Source organism: Rosa rugosa, chromosome 6 (assembly GCF_958449725.1).
Source record: "Rosa rugosa chromosome 6, drRosRugo1.1, whole genome shotgun sequence".
NCBI lineage: Eukaryota > Viridiplantae > Streptophyta > Magnoliopsida > Rosales > Rosaceae > Rosa > Rosa rugosa.
The window spans coordinates 28295808-28320396 of record NC_084825.1 but is presented as its reverse complement, the minus strand read 5'-3'; the positions used below and the strand labels follow the sequence as shown (position 1 = coordinate 28320396).

General features: G+C 39.6%; 2 protein-coding genes across 5 annotated transcripts; both read right to left on the bottom strand.

The window, feature by feature from the left end:
• Positions 1–6275: 6275 nt before the first annotated feature.
• LOC133715952 (probable helicase CHR10) lies at positions 6276–14789 on the bottom strand. Of its 3 annotated transcripts, XM_062142657.1 has the most exons (18): positions 14772–14789; positions 14507–14696; positions 14414–14421; positions 13663–13741; positions 13396–13556; positions 13118–13249; positions 12516–12696; positions 12228–12363; positions 12019–12136; positions 11221–11310; positions 10446–10553; positions 10134–10337; positions 9022–9147; positions 8223–8878; positions 7399–7544; positions 6995–7159; positions 6693–6807; positions 6276–6622 (listed from the first exon to the last, which is right to left on the bottom strand). In XM_062142657.1, exons 2-18 carry the CDS (start codon positions 14685–14687, stop codon positions 6598–6600), a joined length of 2631 nt encoding a protein of 876 aa, XP_061998641.1. In that variant the 5' UTR covers positions 14688–14696; positions 14772–14789; the 3' UTR covers positions 6276–6597. The 3 variants fall into 3 exon arrangements, with proteins under 3 accessions (XP_061998641.1, XP_061998643.1, XP_061998642.1); XM_062142659.1 differs by lacking the exons at positions 14414–14421; positions 14772–14789 and having other exon boundaries at positions 14507–14643; XM_062142658.1 differs by lacking the exons at positions 14507–14696; positions 14772–14789 and having other exon boundaries at positions 14374–14421.
• Positions 14790–16757: 1968 nt separating this feature from the next.
• On the bottom strand, positions 16758–20356 carry LOC133718670 (pentatricopeptide repeat-containing protein At1g71460, chloroplastic). 2 transcript variants are annotated; one of them, XM_062145530.1, is made up of 2 exons: positions 18230–20356; positions 16758–18117 (listed from the first exon to the last, which is right to left on the bottom strand). In XM_062145530.1, exon 1 carries the CDS (start codon positions 20296–20298, stop codon positions 18259–18261), a length of 2040 nt encoding a protein of 679 aa, XP_062001514.1. In that variant the 5' UTR covers positions 20299–20356; the 3' UTR covers positions 16758–18117; positions 18230–18258. The 2 variants fall into 2 exon arrangements, with proteins under 2 accessions (XP_062001514.1, XP_062001515.1); XM_062145531.1 differs by having other exon boundaries at positions 16758–17552.
• Positions 20357–24589: the final 4233 nt, after the last annotated feature.

Here is a 24589-nt window from a genome sequence, read left to right as displayed (position 1 = left end):
CTTCCTTGAGGGACCTGCGGCCATAGATGCCACATCATTGTCATGTTGGACAATGGCGCCATCTCCTGGTGTCACAGGAGTGGCGTGATGTCCAGTATTTGGGACATCGATCCTTGCAGGCACGTTTGCAGTAGGTATGTGTGATCTCGTCACTTTGGCAACATCAGAAAAAGCATCAGGCAGAGTGTCTGCTACGTTCTGGAGCTCGATTATTCTTTGCACTTCAAGTTCGGACTGTGCGGTACGGGGATCGAGATGAGACATAGTAGGGACAGACCACGACAATTCTTGTCGTTCCTGTTGAACATCTGTGTTCTTATCTCCCCCTAACGATGGGAAGACTGTCTCATCAAAGTGACAATCCGTAGATCTAGAGGTAAAGAGATCGCCTGTCAAGGGTTCAAGATAGCGGACGATGGTTGGAGATTCAAATCCAACATAAATGCCCATTCGTCTTTGTGGACCCATCTTAGTACGTTGTGGCGGCGTAATAGGCACATAAATGGCACACCCAAAAATACGTAAGTGCAAGATATCAGGCTCGTACCCAGTCACTAGCTGTAACACAGAGTAAGATTGGGTTGCAGTGGGTCGTAGACGAATTAGCGTCGCTGCATGCAATATTGCATATCCCCAAGCAGAAACAGGGAGATTGGAGCGCATAACCAATGTCCGCGCTATCATCTGTAGTCGTTTGATAGCAGCTTCTGCGAGACCATTTTGGGTATGAACATGGGGAACTGGATGCTCTACATCAATCCCCAGTGACATGCAATAGTCATCGAACGTTTTCGATGTAAACTCCCCAGCATTATCAAGTCGAATTGACTTAATAGGATGGTCAGGATAGTGAGCCCGTAGACGGATAATCTGGGCGAGGAGTTTAGCATAAGCAGCATTTCGAGTGGACAACAGCGCGACATGTGACCAGCGTGTCGACGCATCAACCAATACCATAAAGTATTTAAAAGGTCTGCATGATGGTTGAATTGGTCCACAGATATCCCCTTGGATTCTCTGTAAGTTCGGAAAGAGTATTTTGGGATCCTTTGCGTAGGACGGTCTCGGTCCTAATTTCCCGAAGGAACAGGCTTTGGAAAATGAGCAAGGGGCCTTAGAAGCAACCAATGAGGGACTTTGGTTGGGCATGCGCGTCTGTAGCGCTATTAGAAGCAAAGTGTGTGACTACATCTCCCATCATGGCATTGGAGCCATGGGAATTGTTGTTTATGGCGTCATGGCCATTGGGAGGAACAACCATGGCATCATGCTCATGGTTGGCGCCATTGATGGTGTCATCACATGGGACTTGGGCGGCCCTATGGCGCCCCAAGACGGCTGCAGCGCCAGATGCTGCAATTGTTGCGGTCTTGCTAAGTTCAGGAATCAATTTTCGATTCTTGCTTCTTCTCACTCTGAAGAATGGATGTCCGTGTGAAGTCTTTAGTATACGGAGCATCATATCACGACCAGGATGTCCTAGTCGGTCATGCCAGAGCCAATATGTGTCTGAATCCAAGAGATCTTCTCTTATGACATTATTGGATTCAATTGGTCGAATTGTAGTGATATAAAGTCCACTAGATTGACACATAAGCTTCTCTACGATGCGCTTTCGTCCGCAATCATTAGAGGTAATGCAAAGGAACTCTTTTCCATTCTCATTATGCGTTTTCGCATGGAATCCGTTGGCTCTTATATCTTTAAAGCTCAATAAGGTTTGATTTGCCTTAGGAGCGTAGAGAGCTTCAGTGACTTTAATCAAGGTGCCATTGGGCAAAAGGAATTGGGTCATTCCATGTCCTTGAACTAAACTTGATGGCCCAGCCATCGTAGTCACAGAGGAATATGTAGGCAACATCTCTAAGAATAATTGCCTATGTCGTAGAATGGTGTGCGTAGTCGCACTATCCGCAAGACATTGAAGTTCATCTATTCCTAAAAGAAAAGCTCGTAATTAAAAAAGGAGTCATAAAGAAAAGAACTCAACTTTTATTAATAAGCCAAATGGAATTATATCATCGTTTATTTAACCAAAGAAAATCTAATCCAATAGACTAGCTAATACAAAACAATGGCGGTCATCTAGCTCATTTCGGTAATTCCAATGTAAATATGACCAGGTGAGTAGAGAGATGTCGGTGGAGCAAAGCTCGCTTAGGTACCACTTATCTCAAAACCTTCCTAGACATCACATTTACATTGAGTACGCCTACTTTGAAGAAAGATTAAACCATTGGCATCTACTAAAAAAAATAATATGGCAATTGCCTACATCTCTTGGAGAATAAAAAGACTTAATCAAAATCGCCAGTTTCTGGGTCTTGATCCTTGAAGTCTTCCACCCTTAGATCCAGATCGCCATCTTGATCTTCTTGTTCCATGTAATTTGCCTCCCTTGCTTCACGATACGTCTTGTATGCGTTTGCAACATTCTGGGGTGCTTTACATGCTTTGGCCCAATGTTCAATTGATCCACATGAAAAACAAACATCATTATGGTCAGGCTCCCTTGATCAAGGCGCCTTTGGGGCGCGATTTGGACGACCAATGCTCTTGGTGGCGTTACCACCATGGTCGGAGGCTCTGCCTCTCGTTCTCTTCACACGTTGACCTCCACGGTTCCGTGTATGCCTCTCTTGGCGATTTCCTTCCTCTTTAGGGCGAACATATGGACCAGGACGTCCAGAATTGTCCATACTCTTAGGGTTTCTCTCCTTGAGTCCTCCCTTGGGGGCGCGACTATAGTTAGACTCCGGAATAGACTTAGTTCCCATGGGTCTAGCATTATAGTTCTTCACAAGAATATTGTCGTGCTTTTCAACTACGTTTATGGCGCCAATGAGCTTATGAAACCTTGTGATACGTCCTGCATTCACATCAATCTGATAATTCTTTGAAATCATTAGGGCAGAGACGGGGAAGGTAGAGAGAGTCTTCTCGATCAACATTGTATCAGTTATGGCTTGGCCACAAAACTCCATCAGAGATTTGATACGAAGGGCTTCCGAGTTATAATCAAGCACAGACTTGAAATAACAAAAGCGGAGGCTATACCATCGCACTTCTAAATCAGGAAGCAGGGAGTCACGAACGTTGCCAAATCACTGCTCAAGTTTTACCCATAGTTTTCTGGGGTCTTCCTCATTGAGGCATTCACTTTGAAGCGCATCATTCATGTGCCTTGTCATGAGAATTCTGGCCTTAGCTTTATTTGCTTCGGAAGCACGAGTTTGCTCTATAGAGAGCACGTTCTGACTAGGCTCTTGGATGGTTTCCAGAAGTCCATCAGCCTTAAGATGTTGGCAAACATCTCTGACCCACCTATCGTATCCAACGCCAGCTGTCTCTAGTGGAACAAAGTTCAACTTATTCAGGAAACTCATCCTGAAAAACAACACAAGATTTGGGTTAGTTTCGGAGCATAAAAGGCTACCACGAAAACAATAAGAATTTCTGAGCGTAGTCACTTCCAAGAAAATCCTATTCCAAGAGGGGTTTTGGATTAGATCGAAACAACGATATATGTGGTCGATAGTTTTCTTCTCAACAAACTCTAAGTTTGGAGGACTCTACAAGCTCCAAGCTTGGAGTGAGCACAAACCCCCACAGTTCGGCTATTGGTCTCCCCTATGAAGAAGAAAGGGGGGTAGAAGAAGGGATGTTGGAAGTCCCCGAGAAAAGAAGAAGAAATTGAAAAACTTCAAAAACTGGAACTTTTAGAAAAGTTTACCTTGAAAAGATGACGGAGGTGGCCGGGGAAAAGGTCGCCGGAAAAGTGGCCGGAAACTGGTGGCCGGAGCTAGGCAGGGCAGTTGCGGGGGCTTGTGCAGGGCTAATGTAGGGGTGCTCGGAAGGTGTAGGCGAGGGCTTGCAAGGGATGTGCGCAGGTGTCGACAGGTGTGCAAAAGGCTGTCAGCAGGTGCACAGGGCTCTCGGCAAGTCTCGCAGATGCTTCAGCACGGCTCGGCAGATCTCGGTAGATCAGCGGAGGGCAGGCACAGGGCTCAGCAGGGACAGGGGCCGGTTCAGTTTTTCCGGTGGCCGGTTCAGGTCTATTTCGGCAGGTTCCGATGGTTCCGCCGCCGGTTCTGGACTCCTTGGGATTAGGGCTTCGATATGTGGGGCGGTGGATGTTTGAATTTGAGGGCTACAAAATTAGGGTTTCAGGGTTAGGACTTCGTGCTGATAACATGTTTTAGGGAATCAGAAACTGAGAGAAATTCACTGTGTGTTCTCATTGATAATAGGGGCCTCTTTATATAGAGGATTACAATGCATAGAATCTCAATCGTACAAGGAAAGTAATCGTACATTGTATAGGAATCTAGATCCTTCTAATATAACCCTATTACCACTAGGTCAAGTAACCTAGAGTTTGGGCCAAACACAGAAAAGAGATTTCCTTAAACAGTTTCCTAATAAAATCATAATATGATTTACTTTCATTTTTTTAGTTTTTCCATTTAGTTTCAATGTTCATCTATTTCAATCCATTTCAAAAGATACTAGTTAACGGCTATGAGCAATGAAGAAGAGAGTGTCTTTTTTTTTTTTTTTGTGTTTTATACTTTCACATCGGTGTTCACAAAGCGTATTGCAAAGATTTTGATGAAGTTAACACTAGTGGTTTGTGAATTGAATAACAAATTAACGATGATGAGTCAATAATAAAAAGACCAAAAAAATAGTAAAAAATTCAAATTTGGGTGGAGAAAATGAAGATCAATGTTATCCAATGAGAAATTAAGTAGTCTTTGTATTTAATTATTTGGTTATGTATTTAGTTGTCCTTACAAATTTAGATTTTAGAAAATTAGTGTACTTATTAGTCATTTTGCACTTGGGTAATATAGTCTTTCAATAATTCAAATGTTTGTAGGGTGAACTAAGAAAATAGTAGGGTGGCAATAGCCGCACCCTTTTGAAAAAAGAAAACTTCAAACGAAATTAAATTGTAATAAGCAGCTTACCCGCTTAACTTTCACTCCCCTTCAACCTCCAACTAGCACTCTGTAATCTCAAACGGATGATTTGGTTTTCTCTTGCTTTACAAATTCAAGCTCAGTTGCACATCTCTGCAACCTCACCAAACAGCAAAGAGTCTTCTTTGCCTCATTTGCAACCTTACCAAAACATACAGACTCCGACTTAAACAACCAGTTTTGAACAGCGTTGACAGGCAAGGAATGCTGAAACGAAGTGGTTTTTACTTTCTAGCAATCAAAATAAAGGGATCGTCTACAGTACATTAATGTACCGATACATCAAGTAGACTAGGTTCAATACAAAGGTAGACTAGCTCAGTACTGAAGTATTTTCTCAAAAGGGATCGTCTACAGTACATTAATGTACCGATACATCAAGTAGACTAGGTTCAATACAAAGGTAGACTAGCTCAGTACATGGGTAGACATGTATGGAGTTAGTCTACTATTGTACCGAGCTAGTCTACATCTGTATTGAACCTAGTCTACTTGATGTATCAATACATTAATGTACTGAAGTATTTTCTCAAAATAAATAGACCAAAGGTTAAAACTGGGCTTTGAAGTGGGCTTCACTTTATCTTCCTCATAATCATCTTTAAATAAACCCAAAGGTACACCCCTTAAACTTTCCCACAAGTTTATGTCCAATTGTATTTTACTTTTCATTTTTAGAAAGAAACAGCCCAAGGCTATTCTCAAAAAAAAAAAGAAAAAAAAAAAAAAAGGAGCTTAAGAAAAGCATGGGAATGTCCTATATCTGTATAAGTACAAAAGTGTTTATGTAAGGGGCAGCGAAATCAAATATCTGAAGAACTGCTCAATTCATTTATACAGCAACCAAAAAGTTTGGTACTGTCTACTAGTATAGACAGAACTAGTTGCAGCTGAATTTACATATTTTCTGGTGTAGATAGAGGTAATACATACTGCAAACTACAAACTGCAAACTGCCTCTTTGTACTATTTCTATGTCTGCTCCTTAAAATTTGAAGCCGTCAATAGTAATCTTGACACCACTGCAAAAGTTTCCCCAGCTATGTGAGGGCCTGTGAGTAAATTGATGAAGTAACAATAAGTATTGGACCATACTTCAGGTATGATTTGAAGGTTTTTTCTCCCTGTCCTACTGGTTCACACATGTTCTTGACACGACTTAAGGGGAGCAGGCCATTTCTGTCCTATTCCTAGTTTGATCCATTTTTCAGGAGAACATCGCTTCGTTTCTTTAAAAACTCAGATTGTGAAAATAAAGAACCATGAAAATTGTAATAATCCGTTAAAACCTCAAAGAACTGGCTTGATATTTAAACTCAACAAATCAAGCTTATAGTTCTCACGTTTGAATGCTTAAGGAGAGTTTGAAACTCTAAACCAATTATCTCACTTACACGATTGATATCAAAATAGGAACGACAAGAATATTGTATGTTCCTAAGTTTGATCGATCTTTACATGAGAGAAGGAAGGTATGCTGGAGTCAGTAGACTGCACATATTTACAAGTGAAGAAAGGTAGCAAAGGTGCATTTACTTCATCTAATCATATCAGCCACAACGGTGGAAGACACAAACCACATCAAGATCAAGCAAGAGAGCAATCCAAACCATCAAGATGATCGTCTATAATAATACCTGCAGAGATATACAAGAAATTATTTTTTGTTCATCCGTCGCCCATAATGGAGGGAGAGAGAAAACTTACACATAAATCTTTATGCCATGGATAGAAGCATATTTTCGTAGAAGACGTTCCACCGCATACCATTCTGCACGATCCGATGCATCTTGATACCCAATACGTGGCATGTGGATTGAAGCTTTTAAGATCAAGCAGAAAACGAAGGCATGAGGTAATTAACAACATGCTTTACGTCCCAAACTCCAAGATAACAAGCTGACTCTTGGCCAAAGATACCACACTTCCATATTGAGTTTCAAATGTACCAGAACCGAATAGAACAAATTCAACTTTGAACCGAATAGAAAAGAATCAAAGATCTTTACCAGAACTTTGGGCGGCTGAAAACGATGCCTTTGATAAGCAACGTTCCAAGTCAGGAATAGAAATCTTGCTCCGGGGTACTTTACGCCTGGGATTATAAGATTGTACAACAGCTAAAGCCACCCATCGAGGGGGATTGCTGTCCGTCTTCTGTTCATTCGAATCCTCTACATAGCAACAAATAGTTGACCAAGAAAATTACACTAGTGCAAAACAAATTTCTGTATGATGCTTATTGCAGCTACAAGTTACTGATACCTTCTCGTTACACCTTTGCACACAACATGACAAGCAAAAGTTGTTTAACTATTATAATCAAACTTCACTACAAGTAGCTTCTGTTGAACTTTGGATTACATTCAATGGGGATAACTGAGTTACTATTTCAGGAGAGACAGAGACTAACCATCAAGTCTTATAAGGTGAAGATCACCAAGATGCAGGTCGTTAAATTCAGAAGCTCGTTGATATGCATCGGGGACACTTGCAGATAGCCTCTCCAGTGCATTAAACATTCCTCCATGACCCCACTGTCCAGAATCATCAACACAGCTGCAAAATAGACATATGAATCATGTTTGAGGGTAGAATATACTAACAGCCGACAAAGATGGAGCCATTTCAAAACATAAAGGAGTTTGAGCATAGTGCATGACAGAAAAAATTATTAATAGCACCCTGGAATCGTATGGTACTGCACGTTCAAAAGTCATAAGTGTGGAGCATAATCAGTTCTCTAGCACATGCACGTTCAAAAGTCATTAGTGTGTAGCATAATCAGTTCTCTAGCACAAATGCTCTCTCCATTGTATAATAACATTGATTTATTGCTCAACAAATTTATCAATTCTGGATAATCAATGTAGATTAAATTATACACAGCATATCACCTTATGAGTAACCGAATGAGGTAAGGAAAATATCAAATATCAAAAAGACAAGTTCATTCCTTGATTCTATGTACTAATGCAAAATGAAATATTTTGGACAGGTAGAAATTCCAGATTGGAGAAGTTTTGTCTATTGATCTTAGTGATCCTACTTTGGAATCTAGATAACCTGAAGCTAATATATCCATAAAGGGAAAGAAAAAAAAAGTATTCATAAAGACAATTAGTAGTCGATTGTCTCTCACATCCCATACTATTCCGACACTGAAATCCCACACTCAAAAGTCTCCAACAGACATCCTATGCAAAGTAATGAGAGGCATTTAGAGAATTTGTTTACCTGAAAATAATGGTAGGCTCAGAGGGACAAACTTTTGATGGTTGTGTACAATCTCCATAAACAAACTGGACAGAACCTGAGTCGGACATGATGTCCCTATCAACAGGACTGATAGGCTCCTCAACAGACAGTGATTGGTAGCCCAGGTCTACCCACCTAGATAACTTCTTTTCCTCTGCTCTTTTTTTTGCAGCGTCAAGTTTTAGACGCCTTTCCTCGGGTAAGTTTCTTCGGCTTCCCATATCTGAATTTTCATTGCTATTTGCTTGTGGTACCTCCTTGAATTTCTCAACCCAGGAGAGATATGAATCTTCATCGAAACTAGTATTTAAACTGAGAGAAGTAGAACTTCCTCCTGCAACCAGATCTTGTTCATTCAATACATCCGTTGGACCGACCTCAAATTTCCTCTCATCCTTGGTTGCTGTTTCTTTATTGCGCACTGAAATCGCCTTCTCGGCCAAAGCATCCAATTCTGAAATCTCACACTCACCATTGTTGACTTCAGCAGGATCAAACAGATGTAACCCAAATATGATAGATCGCAGGTCACTAGGTTCAACTCCTGCTGTCTCTTTACCTTCCTTGTCCATAACATCATCCCCAATAACATTATGGCTAAGCTGCAACTTCCTTTCTGCTCTCCGCATGATAACCTATGGGGACACAGATGAAAGAAAATATGTATGGCGGCCTTCAGTTGTAATGGCTGATGTATACAATCTCCTTGACCCAAAAAAACATAAATAAATAAATAAAAAATAAAAAAGAAAGAAAGAAAGGATGTATAAGATCACACCTCCTCCACTGTACGTCCGGTAACTAGGTTTATTGACAGCACAGAATTTAATTGACCAATCCTGTGTGCCCGCTGCAAAGCTTGCTTATCAACCTGGGGATTCCAATCTTGCTCGTAGAATATAACCTAACACACATCATAGACCAATAGAATGTCATACAAAAAGATACTATTAATTATATGATCACAAATATAACACAAGTAGGGTGTACTATAAAGCCATTTGAAAGAAGATTTCTTGAACAATGATATACTAGTAACCTCCTGCAATAAACCAATAACTCCTTATATCTCATTTTAATTTCTCACCGCAAGCAATCCATTCAAAGTAATATACTGAATATGAAACCATCTCTCTTCTGTTCTAAGATGTATTATTGATGATTGCAAGTATCAATAATCTGATAACTGCAGCTTCTGACCTCATATCTGAGCACTAATTTCCATGATGCCTCTAGAAAAATAAAACCACTCCCAAAAATCATAGATCTCATGGACTTATAATCATGTGCATAAATGTATTAGCACTAATCCACACAGACCGAGAGATATATGCCATATGAGATATCCCCCCCAACCAAACTAAAATAAAGTGTTTCTAGCAAAAATGCACAATCAACCTCAAACAGCCATAAATTCAATGAATCAAAAAAGAGAATGAATTTATAGCAATAACCACATAACTATTTATCATATTTTGGAGCCATATGAAATTGCAGTATTTTTGCACATCCAGTTTCTTATTCAGCAACACTCCGAGAGAAGATTGGAGGCCCATTTAAAATTTGAATCAAATTGTACACTCTTTATGACATTTTGTGAATGTCTGACAAGAACTAAAAACATTCTTAATCTGGGATCATGGTATATCATTCGTCATATACAGTGAGATTCAAGAAAAACCTTCCGCTCTTGCACTCTAAAAAGTTTAAAGATCTGAAGTCACGATTTAACAACTAGCAAATTAAAACCTACAAGTCCTGATTTTTCAGGTTTCGACCTTTTAGCGTATTTATTTCCCCTTCGTTGGAGCAATTCCCAAACCCCAAATATGGTTTCAAAAAAGAATTGTTACAAAATATTAGTCACATAAGGGGTTTGCCGAAACTCACAGTATCAGCAGCGACAAGATTCAAGCCAACTCCCCCAGCTCTAGTGGAGATCATGAAGACAAAAGCATCATTTTGATCAGCTTGGGACTTCAAACTTTGTTTTGCTGATTGCCTGCTGAAACTTCTTATAGCAGCAAACCGCTCCTCAGCCCGAATTGATCCATCAAGGCGCTCATAGGAATATTTTCGCAACTCAAGAAAATCCTGCATTGCATATGAGAGTAGAAATTCGTTGAATGCGGAACACCATATATAGAAGCTGAAACATTTAGCATTTTCAAAGACCCAAAGAACACTACACCATGAACAAACCTGTAGAACGTCTAGTGTATGCGTCATCTGAGCAAAGAGAAGGACACGGCGTCCCTGCTCATGCAGCTTCCGAAGTAGTTGATCCAAAATCATAAGTTTACCGCTAGCCTGATCAGATCATAAGGAATGAAGAGACACAGGTGGGAAGAAAATATAAGACCAGAGCAGCAGGCAGAACAAAGGTACTTGAACGTCAGGTATGTTCCCTTTCAGAGGCAAAGCAGATAGACTTTCCTCTGTTAATCTCTATCACTTCCATAGATCTTAGATTTTTTTGGTTCAGGGGTTAAAGGCTTGGAATGGTCCTTTTTATTTTTATTTTTTTATTTTACTTTTATTTGTATTATAACTAGGGAATCCCTTAAACCAACTTAGTGGGCCCCAGGCTCGATACTTGAGCCTCCTGGCGAATCCTAAAATATTTAGGAGACAGGTTACTAGCTTTTTAGTGAGGTGTTCAAATTCCAGACTAGATGGGAGCAAACCATGGGTCTGAGCATTCCTAGTAACCCCATTGGTTTTGGAAAATGAGTATAAAAACTCCATTCCCATGATTGGTACGTACAACCTTGGAAAGATAATGCATGCTACATAGGATTTAGATGCCCAAAAGTGGAAATTTTGAACCCTTCAGCTCACTTGGGTTTGTTGCCTTCCCAAAAAATCCAATTCTACACTAACTGGGGCCTTTGGAGTTTGGACTTTGGAGACTACATAACTTAGTAAAATAGGAATTTATTATCTTCAACCAAAGTGATATAGCAATTAGGAATACCTGAATCAGGTGTTCACCCTCTTCATATGGTTCTGGCTCAATACCAGGGAAGAGATAAGGATGGCTACATGCTTTTCGCAACTGTATCACCTGTATGTCAGGAAAAGGTAAAGGCAACAGATAGTTAAAATCAGTAAACAATGGATTACTGAAAGATTAATTAAATATTTGAAGAAAGAAGTTAGAGTAAGATTAAAGAACTAACAGTACCATGCCACCAAGTTAGCACCACTTGAATCACTATTCTTGGTCCGGTCTGTTTATTGTCTCTCTTAGCCTTCTTTCTTTCTTTCTTTTCTTTTTTTTTAAACAAGAAAATTTTTACAGGCATTTTGGTACAATTCCACTTCTGCTTCTATTTAATCAAAGTCAGGAAAGCAACAGTTGAGAAGCAAACTAGAGGGTGCTTTCGAACAGTTACAATTATACAAATAGCATTTTGGTCAACAACGACAAAGTCAAATCCTGATATTCAGTTTAATATTTCAAGATATCCTAGTGTCTTTATAATACTATGGATATATGCTGCATGCTCTGCAAAAAACCATTGCCTGTCTACACAAGAAACTATAAAACAATAGCTATCAGCCAACAGGACCTCTTAAATGCATCTCTCCTAGAAGCTAAAGCACTAGTACTGCACAGGCCATCCTAAAACATTTAGGAAGTATACTGATATCACATTTGTGACTTTGTAGAACATATGGAAGAAACCAGTTCATGGTACTAATGGTAAATATCACATTCAGGAAAGTAAAAGAGAGATTCTTAATATTAGAGATAAAGAAACTAACATACAATATTCTGTAAGGATTGATGATTTGAACCTCCAGAAGATAGTGCAAGTAGCTTAGGAAGCTCTTTCCTCAATATTGACATGTACACCTTCTTTTGCAAGCTCACCAGTGGTGCCAGCCTATCAAGATAATTCATCTTATCATAATATGGTATAAACAGGCTCCATAAGTTCTAACAGTATTTCTACAAAAAAGGGACGGAGAAAATACACTGTTATCTCAGTAAGGGGTGGCAGGAATAGATCCCCAATCTCGATGAGTTTAGATTTTGTGCGCCGGAGCATGAAAGCCCCCAATATGCGTTTTAAGCTTTTGAGTTGTTTTATGACTTCAGCTGTATTATAGCCTGTTCAATAATAACAAAAGTAACTTTTACAAAACCTTTTTGAGCAAATAAAAAAAAGAAGAAGAAGAAGAAGAAGAAACTCATCTCCAAGCTTTCTACATGACATTACAGAAAAGAAATGCACAGAACGTAAGAACAAGTGAGAAGATAACCTGACGAAGGATCTCCAGCTTCCTTGAATGTAACAAGGAACTCGTCCAGTTTCAGAAAGATTGAAGGCATACAAAAATACATCAAAGCCCACAGTTCAGTCAGATTGTTTTGAATAGGTGTGCCGGTCATCAGTAACCTTCTTGGAATGAGATACCGCTCTCTTAGGACATTGTACAGAACCTATTAAGGTCGAAGCATATGTATTTGTTTGCCAATAAAATTATGTACAGAAAGAGACACAAAAGAAAAGTAACTATCTTTACTCAAATTTTCTCATGCTCACATATGACATAGTATACATGCTGAAAGTCATGAAGTATTGGGAAAAAGTTCCCGATGTCCTGTTTTGTGCAAATGTTTACCAATTAAACGCCAAGTACGAAACTGAAAAGCATGTATCTGTCATGATAAGTTCAGAAGCCACTGGTTAAAAATGTCATATCCTGAATACGTATACCTACTATCTTCTGTATGACTATTTCCAAGTTTCACATTAAATACTGTACTAAATGTTATCAACTAATAATAAGGAAAAAAGTTCCCCATTGCACATTTTTCCATTAATAATTGTACGAGAGAATACATTACATTTTAGACATACACTGGAAGGGTTTTTAAGCCTTTGCGCTTCATCAATTACTGCATAGTTCCATGGTATTTGAGAAAGGAAATCCTGATCGCCCAACGCGGTGTCATATGTTGTCAACAGGACATCGAAAGGTAACGACAACACCTGCCAACACATCAACACAAAACAAATTGACTATAGTGTAATGAGCAATAGAATAGCTGATTAAAAAGCTAACAGCGATAAGCTCTAGTGCCCGACATTAATGGTTAAATTACGTTCATAGCCCATTTCTCAAATAGCATTCTTACATCAGATACTGAGGAATGAACTTTCACATGCTCATATATTGTCCTGCGTAAGCTGCGCCTATATTCTTTATCACCAACATACCGTACAAATTTTAATTTTGGAGCAAAGTTTTCCATCTCTGAGACCCAACCATCAGTCACACTTAGAGGACACAACACCACTGTGGATAATTGAGTGATAATTAGGGGACAAGAAATGTATCAAGCACACCAATAACCAAATTATTAACTCACGATTTTCACACCAAAAACAAAAAAGAAACTCACAGAATGGTCCACGTGACATCTTTTGAACCTTCAAATAGCTCAATAAAGCGACAGCTTGCAGAGTCTTTCCCAGTCCCATCTGTAAAACATCCACTGCAATTTAAGAATACTGAATACAACCGAGAAAGATTCACTTCTACTGAATCTGCTGCAACAAGTTGCATTTTAACGCATAGTCAACTTCACAAGCCTCAACAATCAATATCAGCATCCTCACTAACTTTGCACTCGTGGCCTAGGGAAAAAAAAAAAGAGCTACATCACATGCTTCCAAACCAGGGTGAAGGCGGGCTTCGATCACCATCCTTGGATACAATGCCAAAGAACTTCACCAACTAAGCTAGTCAGCATCTTCCACTAAATTCATGTGATCAACAAAACCCTAACAATTACCAAACAGTCATATTTGAACCAACTTTTGACAGAAATCGAAAAGTCTCAAGAATCTCAACCCATACATTAGAATCTCCTCTCAAAATTCTCATCAAGAATCGGAAACATTTTGCTTTACTGACATTATCAACTCTAAGGCTAAAGTAATATGCAATCACATCAAAAACTAATGCACAACCTTATTTAATTACTTCAATTATCAGAAAATCATTACCAAATTTCACACAATCACATTCCATTAAGCTTTTAAGCCCATTCCATAAAAAATACAAATCAATAAATAAATAAATAAATAAAACAGAAAAAGTACGAAATCACCATAGAGAAGAAGACTTGGATAGAGCGAGAGAAGTTATACCTCATCTCCTGCAAAACAAAATCGAACTCTTTCTTAAACTTTCTCGGCAATCAAACACGCCGGAGAGTTGAGAAATTACGGAAAAGCCCATACCGAGAACGACGTTGACGCCGAGGATGTACCGCCGTATGAGCCACGAGACGCCTTCGACTTGGTGCGGCTTCAGCGTCGCCGTCACCCCGAGCTCTTCGGCGCTGACACGCGCGTCTCCGGCGCGTGCGTCGTCGGCGAGTATGATCTCCGCCGCGGCTCTGAGCCTCTTCTCGTAATTCATCGTCTCCTTCTGAGAAGTGTGTAGTCAAGAAATTATTGACCGTCTTTTTGAACAAAGGAGCGAGGAGGGAAGAGAGAGAATTACCACGGTGACGGAAATACCCTTACAGAAATTCCATATTTACAAACTGGGCACAGTGTTTTTATTTCACTTTAGTCGGTTGGTTGAGGGTATTTTTGATCAAGCGAAAATATCGAGCGGTAAAACCAACCCAGTTGCTCAGTAATACGTGGTCAATTACCTGATTGACACGTGGAAGAACTGTGGCCGTAGAACAGGTCCCTGATCGGATTTTTTTATGTTCATTTTTCCTGATCGATCTGATCTGGGTTGGGCGGATATTAGCAACTTGCCTTTTCTTTCTAGGCAAGGAAAATATTTTGGCAACTTTGGATTCCAATCCTTAGTAGGAAAGGAATCCAATTCTCACTTGGAAATGATACATTAGTTTCTCTGGGAGGATTATAAATAGAGACACAGAGCTACCCATGACATTTCACTACCCACCAAGAGAAAAACTCATCATCTCTCCTCTGAAACCTAAGCAATCTTGTGGTTCTTGTTACCCCCAAACCCTAGAAAAATACCCTTTTCTCGATCACCCTTTTTTCTTGAGAAAAAATCTAACCATGTTCGATTACCAGAGTTTCCTAAAAGTTCATCATCCTGGTTGTGTAGGGAAAATGAGACCCTTCACTGACGGGGGAAAGCTATGGACTCGAAGTAGGCAATCTTGTTCGGTGTGTGGTACAAGAACCCCAGTAAAGATTTCTTGTTTTTGTTGTGCAAAAGTGTTATGTGGAAAGTGCCGTGTTAGTAGTGCTTCTGAGTTTGCGGTGGTTATAGGAAATAAAAGAGGCATTTGCAAGAGCTGTTTAGATCTTGTTCTGCTTGAAGATCAAGAAAGCTCATCGGAATATGAAAGCGAAAGGGATGATGATTCGGAAGAAATCACTTCGGAAGTTGAGGACAGGATGAGCTCATCCAAAGTGCCTATCAATCTTCCTAGCAATATCCGGAATAAGAGTTGTTTTGCATCTTTGGTTGCTGATAATATCAAGCTTGTCTACTTGAAGAAGAGCTTGGTGGAGGACTTAATGAAGCAGCAGCCTGATTGTTGGGAAAGAAAAGTAGTTGGAAGTTTTGTGAGAGTCAAAACTGACCCAAGAGACTATTATAGGGCAAATTATCACCAACTTGCAGAAGTTCAAGGCATAATTAAGAAGAGCTCAAACAGTGAATATTTCTTGCAAGTGTTATCCAATTATGTGACAAGAGATATTCCAGTTTCTCAGCTTTCGGATTGTGACTTCACCGAGGAGGAATGTGGGGATTTGCAACAAGATGTGGCAAACTGTCACTTGCTAAGAAGACCTACTGTTTTTGAGTTTGAACACAAGGCAAGAGTGCTGCATGAAGATATAACCAAGCATTGGATTAGGAGTGAGTTGGTGAGGTTGCAGAACTGTGTTGATTGGGCAAATGAGAAGGGACGGAGATGCGAGTTATTTGTGTACTTGGACCAAAGAGAATTGCTAAAGCAAGCATGTGAACAAGAGCGACTCTTAAAGCAGGTACCGGAGGTCATTGCAGATTTGCAGATGTTATAAGCTAGGAGTTGAGAAACTTATAGGCTCATCTGAGAGTCTCTCTTTTGCTGTCAAAAAAAAAAAAAAACAGAAGTAGCTTAAATTGATTTAAATTTATCTACCTGTTGTGTATGATCTGATCTTATTGCATGCTTGTAAGTTGTATATCACAGTTTAATCAATTACTTTTACATCAGAGAGTTGAGATATTGTTTTCTTTCAATAAAAAGTTTATAAATGAAAAAAAAAAAAAAAAAAAAAAAAAAAAACTAGCCGCTACCAATTTGTTTGTGCACAGGCTTTTTCAGAGTTGTATGATTTTGATAAAACTATCAGTATCCAAGAGGTCATTCAAAATAAAGCTGCACGTAAAACACTTGGTGCTGCTACTTAACACTACTATTTCTTCAAATTTCTCAAGCTTAGCAGAATTAATTTTCATAGAGCCACAAAGAGACTCTTTCAGAATGCGCTTTAGACACAACTTAGTATTATACTGTCACACTTTTATGTTACAAGGTTAGCTAGAACAGAGAGCAAGAAATAAAAGCTATCTGCACTCCAGATAACTGATAAAGCTCTACTTAGTGCTGTCCTTGATAATTTGAAACGCTCATTAGGAGTACAACCAACACCAGTCTTCTTTTTGGCTCTTTCCACTCAACATAAAGTTGGATACATAATTTCAGTGAGAATTTCTGACCCTTTAGGAATTTAGGGAACCACTTAGTACTATATCAGAATGTGCTTGAGGTATTGTCTTTCGTAGGCAGTGAGCAAAGCCTGAATCATGAGGCTTTAGTTGGCAATATGTTCGACCATTGTAATCCAGTTCTCTCTATGCTCCAGATTTTGAAACAAATTTCACTGCAATCCTTGACATCATCCATGAAAGAGTGATTCAGAAAGCCGAGATCCATTCAAAGATTGTGTGCATGGGCAATAAGCTCATATAGGGGTGCGATGGAATTCTCGATGAACTCATCAATCAAACTGTCATAGTAATCAATACCCTTAGCTCACCCCATCTCTTAAGGATCCGTTAGGAAGATTCATAGTCCATGAGATGGAAAATATGTAAGAATGAACTCCAAGGTCCTTAAAATCTCACATTTTACTTTGTGCAAGCTTTAGGAATCAATGCCTCTAGACATGTTAGAGTGGTCCTCAATTCTTTCTGGAAGTGTCAATCGAAGTTGTCCCAAACACTTGGTTGATCTCTCTTCCTGCTTCTTTTGCTGATCCTTCAATTTCACCTGTGCAGCAGCAGTAATGGCTCCAAACAAAAAATCACTTGGGAAGTCAGATATCTTCCAATCCCTCAGGATTTGATGCAGAAACTTATTGTCCACTAGGATATACAGTACCTCTTCGTTTATAGCCATGCCCGAGAAACTGACTAAATAATTAACAAGTAACAATACGGGATGGACATCACTAACATAGAACATGCAGTTTCAACTGAAGCCGTAGTCCTCTTTCATATTTGCTATTTCCTTGTTCTCGAACATAAGATTTATGCCTTGCACGTTCGTTTTATTATAATTATAAGCAAAATAGCAGAAGCAGTGCCACGAGTACATTAATCTCATTGGTACTGGAAACACAAATAATTTCAAACTCACTGTTGATTCTCAATTCAAGCAGGATATCCAAAATCACTAATCTACTGGGATCCCCAAGATTATGAACTAAGAACTCTGTGTAAGCAAAATCCCTGTAGCACAGCCTTATATTCAAACCACTACTGCATTGACCAAAATAAAGTGAGGCTCTTGATCCAACATATTTGTCTAAAAATCAACAATTACTACTTTTCTCACCTACAGTGAATTTATCTCCTGATAAAACAGAAATGCTATGATACATGAGAATACAATGGATCTATACATGTGCGAAATAGCAGAAGACTAAGAATCACAAAGAATTTTCATGAGCTTAATAAATTTGTACCTGAAAAGGGAAGGTTCAATTATCTACTGTTATACTAAAGATGAGCTCATTTGTATAAATCTCTGAGCTTCCTCAATGCGGCCAGATCGAGTAAGAAGTTCAATGAGTAGAGAGTACTGTTCTTGAGATACCCTGGTTTTATATCTGCGAGACATCAAACGGAAGATACGGCAAGCGTCATCAACCAATTCAGCTCGGTCACAAATAGATAGAACCACTTGGAAAGTGAAATTGTTTGGAGTGAAGTCTTTAGATCTCATCTGATCAAAAAGACTAATTGCTTCTTGATACATGCCAGCATATCCATAAGCTTCTATAATTGCAGTCCATGTCATTGAACCCTTGACTGGAATTGTATCGAAAAATGACTTTGCATGATCAATTGCTCCACAGTGCCCATACATTTTCACAAGTTCAGCAGAAACAAAATGGACGGACTCAAAATTCTTCTTCAAAACTTGTGCATGCATTTCCTTCCCAAGCTTCAAATTCTTTAGTCCCCCGCAAATAGCCAACATCCTTGACATTGCAACCGAATCTGGCCTGTGCTTTGACAAAAGCATTGACCTTATGACACCAAGTGCCTCATCTAGGCAGCCATTTTCAACATGGGAATCTATCATGGCTGTCCACGTAATAACATTTCTCCGCTCCATACCATCAAATAATCTTATAGAGTACTCCAAGACACCACACTTTGAGTACATGACCATTAAAGAAGAAACAATAGATACATTGGGCAAGAAGCAATTCTTCACAGCATAAGCATGAATCTCCTTCCCTCGTTTCAAATCCTTCAACTCTGCACAAACCGGAAGGGCAGTGGCAACCGTGACCACATCCGGCTTAAACCCTTCCTGCTGCATCCAAATGACCGACCTCAATGCCTGCTCAAGCCTCCCATTTGCAGCGTAACCCGACATCAAAGCAGTCCAACAAATTGCATTCCTCTCCATTGAACTATAAAAAACCCGTCTTCCCATCTCCATGTCGCCGCACTTGCAATACATATCTATCAAAGCAGACTGAACAAATGCCTGCTTCAAATAACTCTTTGTCTTCAGCACATAAGCATGCGCTTCCTGCCCAAGCTTTCGTGCCGAAACTTCCCCAATCACCGGAAGAATACTAGTCAATATAACCGAATTCGGCCTTATCCCTTCATCCACCATCATCCTCAAATGCTCCAAAGCTTCCTTGTACAACCTATTATGCGCAAAACCCGCAATCATAGCTCCCCACAAAACCACATCCCTCTCACCCATCTCCTCAAACACTTGGCGCGCAAGCTTAATCTTGCCACATTTGAAGTACATATCAATCAAACTCGTCCCAACAATCACACTATCAACAAAACCATTCTTCACCAACAGCCCATGCGTCCTCAAACCTTGCGAAAGCGCCGAAGCGCCCGCAAAGCTCTTGATCACATTAGAGAAACTATACACATTCATCTCCACCCCCAACCCCCTCATTTCCGAATACGTCTCGAGAACATCACGGTACCGCTTCCCACCCGCAACCACAGTCCCTCTAAGCAACGCATTCCACGAGTACACGTTCTTGCTAGACACATCATCGAACAAGTTGTGTGCATCATCAACCGACCCGAAACTCGTGTACATATTCACCAATTTCCGGCGCAGAAACTCGTTGGCTTCGAGTCCATTGATCCGAATATAGGTGTGGATCTTCTTGCCGGTGTCCAACGACCTCGTGCGGACGCAGGCGGTGATGAGGTGGGAGAATGTGGTGGCGTTGACGGGGATGCCGTTTTGGTCCAAGTAGTCCAGAATCGCCAGGGCCTCGGTGATCTTGTTCTGCCTCGCGAATCTTTGTATGTCCTTGTAAACGGCGTGTGGGTTCTTCGTGTGGAGCGGTAACGAGTCCGGAAACGCGTCGTTTTCTTCGAATTTCGGAGGTTTTCGGCGTCGTCGTGATAAAGCGTGAAGCTTGAAGGCGTGGTGGTTGTTAGGGTTGTCACCGCCGGTGGCGGTGAAGCGAATTTTTGGCGGGAAGGAGTGGATTTGCAGAGAGAGACTTGGTGAGGCTACTGATAAACCTTCCATGGCTTATCAGTAGTGGAAGTGACAGTGTGTTTTGATTTTGACGACGTTCAATTTTGGTTCAAATTTTAAAGATTTTATCACAAACAGTCTCCAAATGTATGTTATTTGACATTTTGGTACCCACCGTTTTAAAATTATCACATTAATATCTCAAAATTAATTTCTGACATACTTTTAGTATTATTTGTTTATAACACCTTAACTTCTCATTTTTATCAAAAATATTGTCGTCTTTCTCTTTATTAGGCTAGTTAATTAGTAGTTATCCTAATTACTTTTCATTTTACATATAATAATAAGGGAGAGACTCTAATGAGGACCTTTAATATTAGGATTTTATAAGAACAATCTAATAAACGATTGTATGACCCATTTTTCAATTACATTTCAGCAAGTCAACAGTTCGATGTTTATGTATGCATGAGTATATCACTTTTGAAAATTTTCTTTCAAATTGTTAATCGTTAAAGTACTCAACTAGATCAAATTAAAAGATGAACCAAATTTGTCAAACATGTACATTTCATGTTCATAAATGATAAATCATGATTATAACGCCTTAACAATTTACATTTTAGTTGAAATTTTGCAGAAATAATCTATTCATGATTATCTAAACATCTAACGGTTGATTTGCTGAAATGTGATCGAAAAGTGAGTCTCGCAACCGTTAATTAGAAAATATTCATGAAGTCCTCATTATAATTGTCCTCATTAGAGCCCCACCTGTAATAGTATTATTTATGCTTTACTTTTTATTTTATTTTTAATTAGTGATTAATGACACACACACACACACATATATATATATATGTGTGTGTGTGTGTGTGTGTCGGCTGGGCATTTTAGCCCGAAAACCCGGACCGTCAGGTCCGGGCCGGGCTTTGAGGAAAAAATAGACAAAAAAAAAAAGACCGGACCATGACATTTTAAACGGGCCGGTCCTGGGCCCTGGTGTCTATAATCCCCAAAGCCCGAAGATAAGCCCGATTAAATATAAGCCTAATTTCAGCCTGTCTTTGTGGTGACTTCAGTCAACATTCAGACGCAAACTTTCGCAGCCATCCCCGAGACCTCGACCCTTTCCCAAACACGAGTCTTGTCGGCTTGACCTCAGTTCTTTGAACCCAGTTGCAATCAGTCGAACACAATCGATCCAAGTCGAAGCCTCGAAGTCTCGAACCCAGTCGAATCTCTCATCAGTCAATCGATTTCTACTCCTTCAGTCCTTCTAGCTTTCTAGATTTCGAATTCGATCGAGAAATCTAATTTTCATAAACCCAGCAACAATCCATTCTGCCCTTCTTCGATAACTAACTGAAAAACCAATCCCTTTTAGTTTTCCATTTCAAAACCCCAAGCCTTCTTCGATCACTAACCCGAAGCAGCTGAGGGCTGGAACCCATCTTGCAAAATGCTTTGATCACAGTATTGTACGACATCAAATCTGGGTCAATCGACAATTCTCTAGTACGGTGGTACCTCCCCGAAAGTCTCAGTAAGTCTCTCTCTCTCTCAAACTGGGTAGCTTCTGATCTGGGTCGTAATTGATTTGGCCATTTGGGGTTATCTGATTCCAATTTGTTGTTTCTGGGTACAAGGATTCAAGATTCAAGCAATGAAGTTTTGATGTTACTCTCTTCATTTTGTAGCTTAGTTTGTGATTCACTGATTTGTATGATTTTATTTTGTTTCTAGGTACAAGGATTCAAGAATCGATTTTGATAATGCCCGAAGTAGCAATGGAACCCGAAGCAGCTGCAGTTATTGGGGCTGAGTTGGTGGTGGCTTCCAGCCAGTCTGAGGAAGAAGCTATGAATGGATGTTATTCTCTTCGTTTGGGCCCGAAAACCCGGCAGGACCGGCCCGGGCCTATTTGGTCCGGTCCTTCACGGTCCTTATAACTGAAAATCTTTATTTGAGCCCGGCCCGAAATAAATGGGCTTGGTCCCAGGCCTAGCTAATTGACACGCGGTCCCGGCCCGTGCCCAGGCCTGTGTGTGTGTGTGTGTGTGTGTGTTATATATATATAGGAAGGATCTGAAGTGGACGTCCGCACTTCGCTAAAGTGTGGACGTCCAAGCAGCAGCCCTGCTCAGGCCTCGACGGCGGCGCGAATCGGGCTGGACGGAGGCCGAAGGCATCCTAAACCGCGTCTGGGTAGCGATCGAGGTTGCAGGTTTCTAGGCAGCGACCTCACCTGCAACTGAAGGTTCTGGGCAGCGCTGCAACCACGTCACCGGCGACTCCACCAGACTGCAGACCGGTGCGTGCGGCAAGCGGCGCCGAGCCAACTAGGTCTGAGCAGAGCTGCAGCTAAAGTGTGGACGTTCTCTTTGAAACGGCTCCGTGTGTATATATATATATATATATAGGATTTTTCTCAGGTAAGGATGTCCTTAGTTTTTCTTATGGAACGGATTTACAGTTTTCACCCACTTTCCGATCACATTTTCACATCTTAACCGTTCAGTTTTTAGGTCCTAATGTATGGATCACCTCTGCAAAATTTCAGCCAATTTGGTGATCGTTAAGGCGTCCAAAACTGCAATTTACACGAACGAACCGAATCTGTCGAACCGGAACCGTTCGTTTACATTGTTGTAATTTGCAGTTTTGGATGCCTTAATGATCACCAATTTGGCTGAAATTTTGTAGAGGTGATCTATACATTAGGACCTAAAAACTGAACGGTTAAGATGTGAAAATTTGATCGGAAAGTGGGTGAAAACCGGAAATCCGTACCTAAGAAAAACTAAGGACGTCCTTAGTGTAGCCGGACTGTATATATATATATATATATATATATATATAGGGTGGTGCTATTCACACACCTATTTTCTCTATTCACACACCCCCTCTATTTATCTATTACTTTAATTATTGTTTTTTTTTACCTATTACCCTAACTACCCTCCCTTGCAATTTTTTTTCTTTTTATTTCTTTTTTCTTTTTTCTATTTGGCAAGTCAATTATCCCCAAATCCTAAACCTTTATTTTTCCACAGACACAGAGACTTCAAAACTCTTTGGGAATTTCTCTTTTATTTTCTGTTAAAAAGTTCTCTAGCATAGTCATTCTATCTCTCTAATGTGATGCTTTGAAGTTTATTTGTTGCAGATTCGTAGTGCCATTACGTAGCAACAATCGTTTGCCTGAAGTGCAATTGTATTTTCTTTGGATGAAAGTTCTGTTCTAAGCGCCCATGTGTTTTCTCATGTAGTTTTCTTCTGCTATTGTAAATTTAACTTTTGGAGATGAATTTTCCTTGTTCTTTTGAGATTTGAAACAGAGGTCCCAGAGTCTTCTCTCTTGTGAGCCCTAAACTTTGCCACACTAATTGCAGAACTTTTGACAGATTGCACTTCGTCCTGCGCATCAGTTTTTTTTTTCTCTGATCAGCAATGATATTTACAAGAAAAATTGATTTATTGTATAATGATGTTTAATTCATGATTGACTTGCCAAATAGAAAAAAGAAAGAATAAAAAAGAAAAAAAATAAATAAAAAAAACATAATTACAAGGGAGGATAGTTATGGTAATTTGTAAAAAAAAATTATATTAAAGTAATAAAAAAATAAAAAGGGTGTGTGAATAGAAAAAATGGGTGTGCGAATAGCACCACCGTATATATATATATATATATGTGTGTGTGTGTGTGTGTGTTTATATATATATATATATATATATATATATATATATATATATATATGTGTATGTGTGTGTGTGTGTGTGTGTGTGTTTATATATATATATATATATATATATATATGTGTGTGTGTGTGTGTGTGTGTGTGTGTGTGTGTGGAAGTTCTAATACTTCTATATAGAATATGTGCATATATATTCTACATATCATGACTACGGTTGACCAATTCGATCGGATTCGAAAATATGATGAAATTGGCTAAATTTTTTACCACACTCATAATTTATTGTAATAATTTCATCCAACGGTCAATTTTTTCATTTTCTTTGAATTGATAGAGGTTGCTCTTTGAATTGATAGAGGTTGCTCTTTGGAGTGTCTGATATATAAATATAGGTTTATAAAAGTAACTAAGTTTGACCTAGTTAATCGAATTCGAAACGAGAACCAAATTGGCTGGGTTTTTTACAACCACCATAAAACATTACAATCTCTCCATCGAGCGGTTGGTTTCTCCAAATTCATTTTCCACTTCATGGTTACTTTAGAATGAACCTCAACAATTTAAATGCAATGTATAAGTCAATACAACTTTAGGAGGCAAATTGGTATAGGCCAACGTCTTTGTAATTAAAATTG

What these genes read in the sequence shown, in the direction of transcription:
- LOC133718670 (XM_062145530.1), bottom strand. Translation starts at nt 20,298, where the DNA reads ATGGAAGGTTTATCAGTAGCCTCACCAAGTCTCTCTCTGCAAATCCAC.
- LOC133715952 (XM_062142657.1), bottom strand. Translation starts at nt 14,687, where the DNA reads ATGAATTACGAGAAGAGGCTCAGAGCCGCGGCGGAGATCATACTCGCC. An exon ending in AGCTGGAGATCCTTCGTCAG is followed by an intron (nt 12,364 to 12,515) that starts GTTATCTTCTCA and finishes ATTATTGAACAG; the next exon opens with GCTATAATACAGCTGAAGTC. An exon ending in CCGGACGTACAGTGGAGGAG is followed by an intron (nt 8,879 to 9,021) that starts GTGTGATCTTAT and finishes GTGTCCCCATAG; the next exon opens with GTTATCATGCGGAGAGCAGA.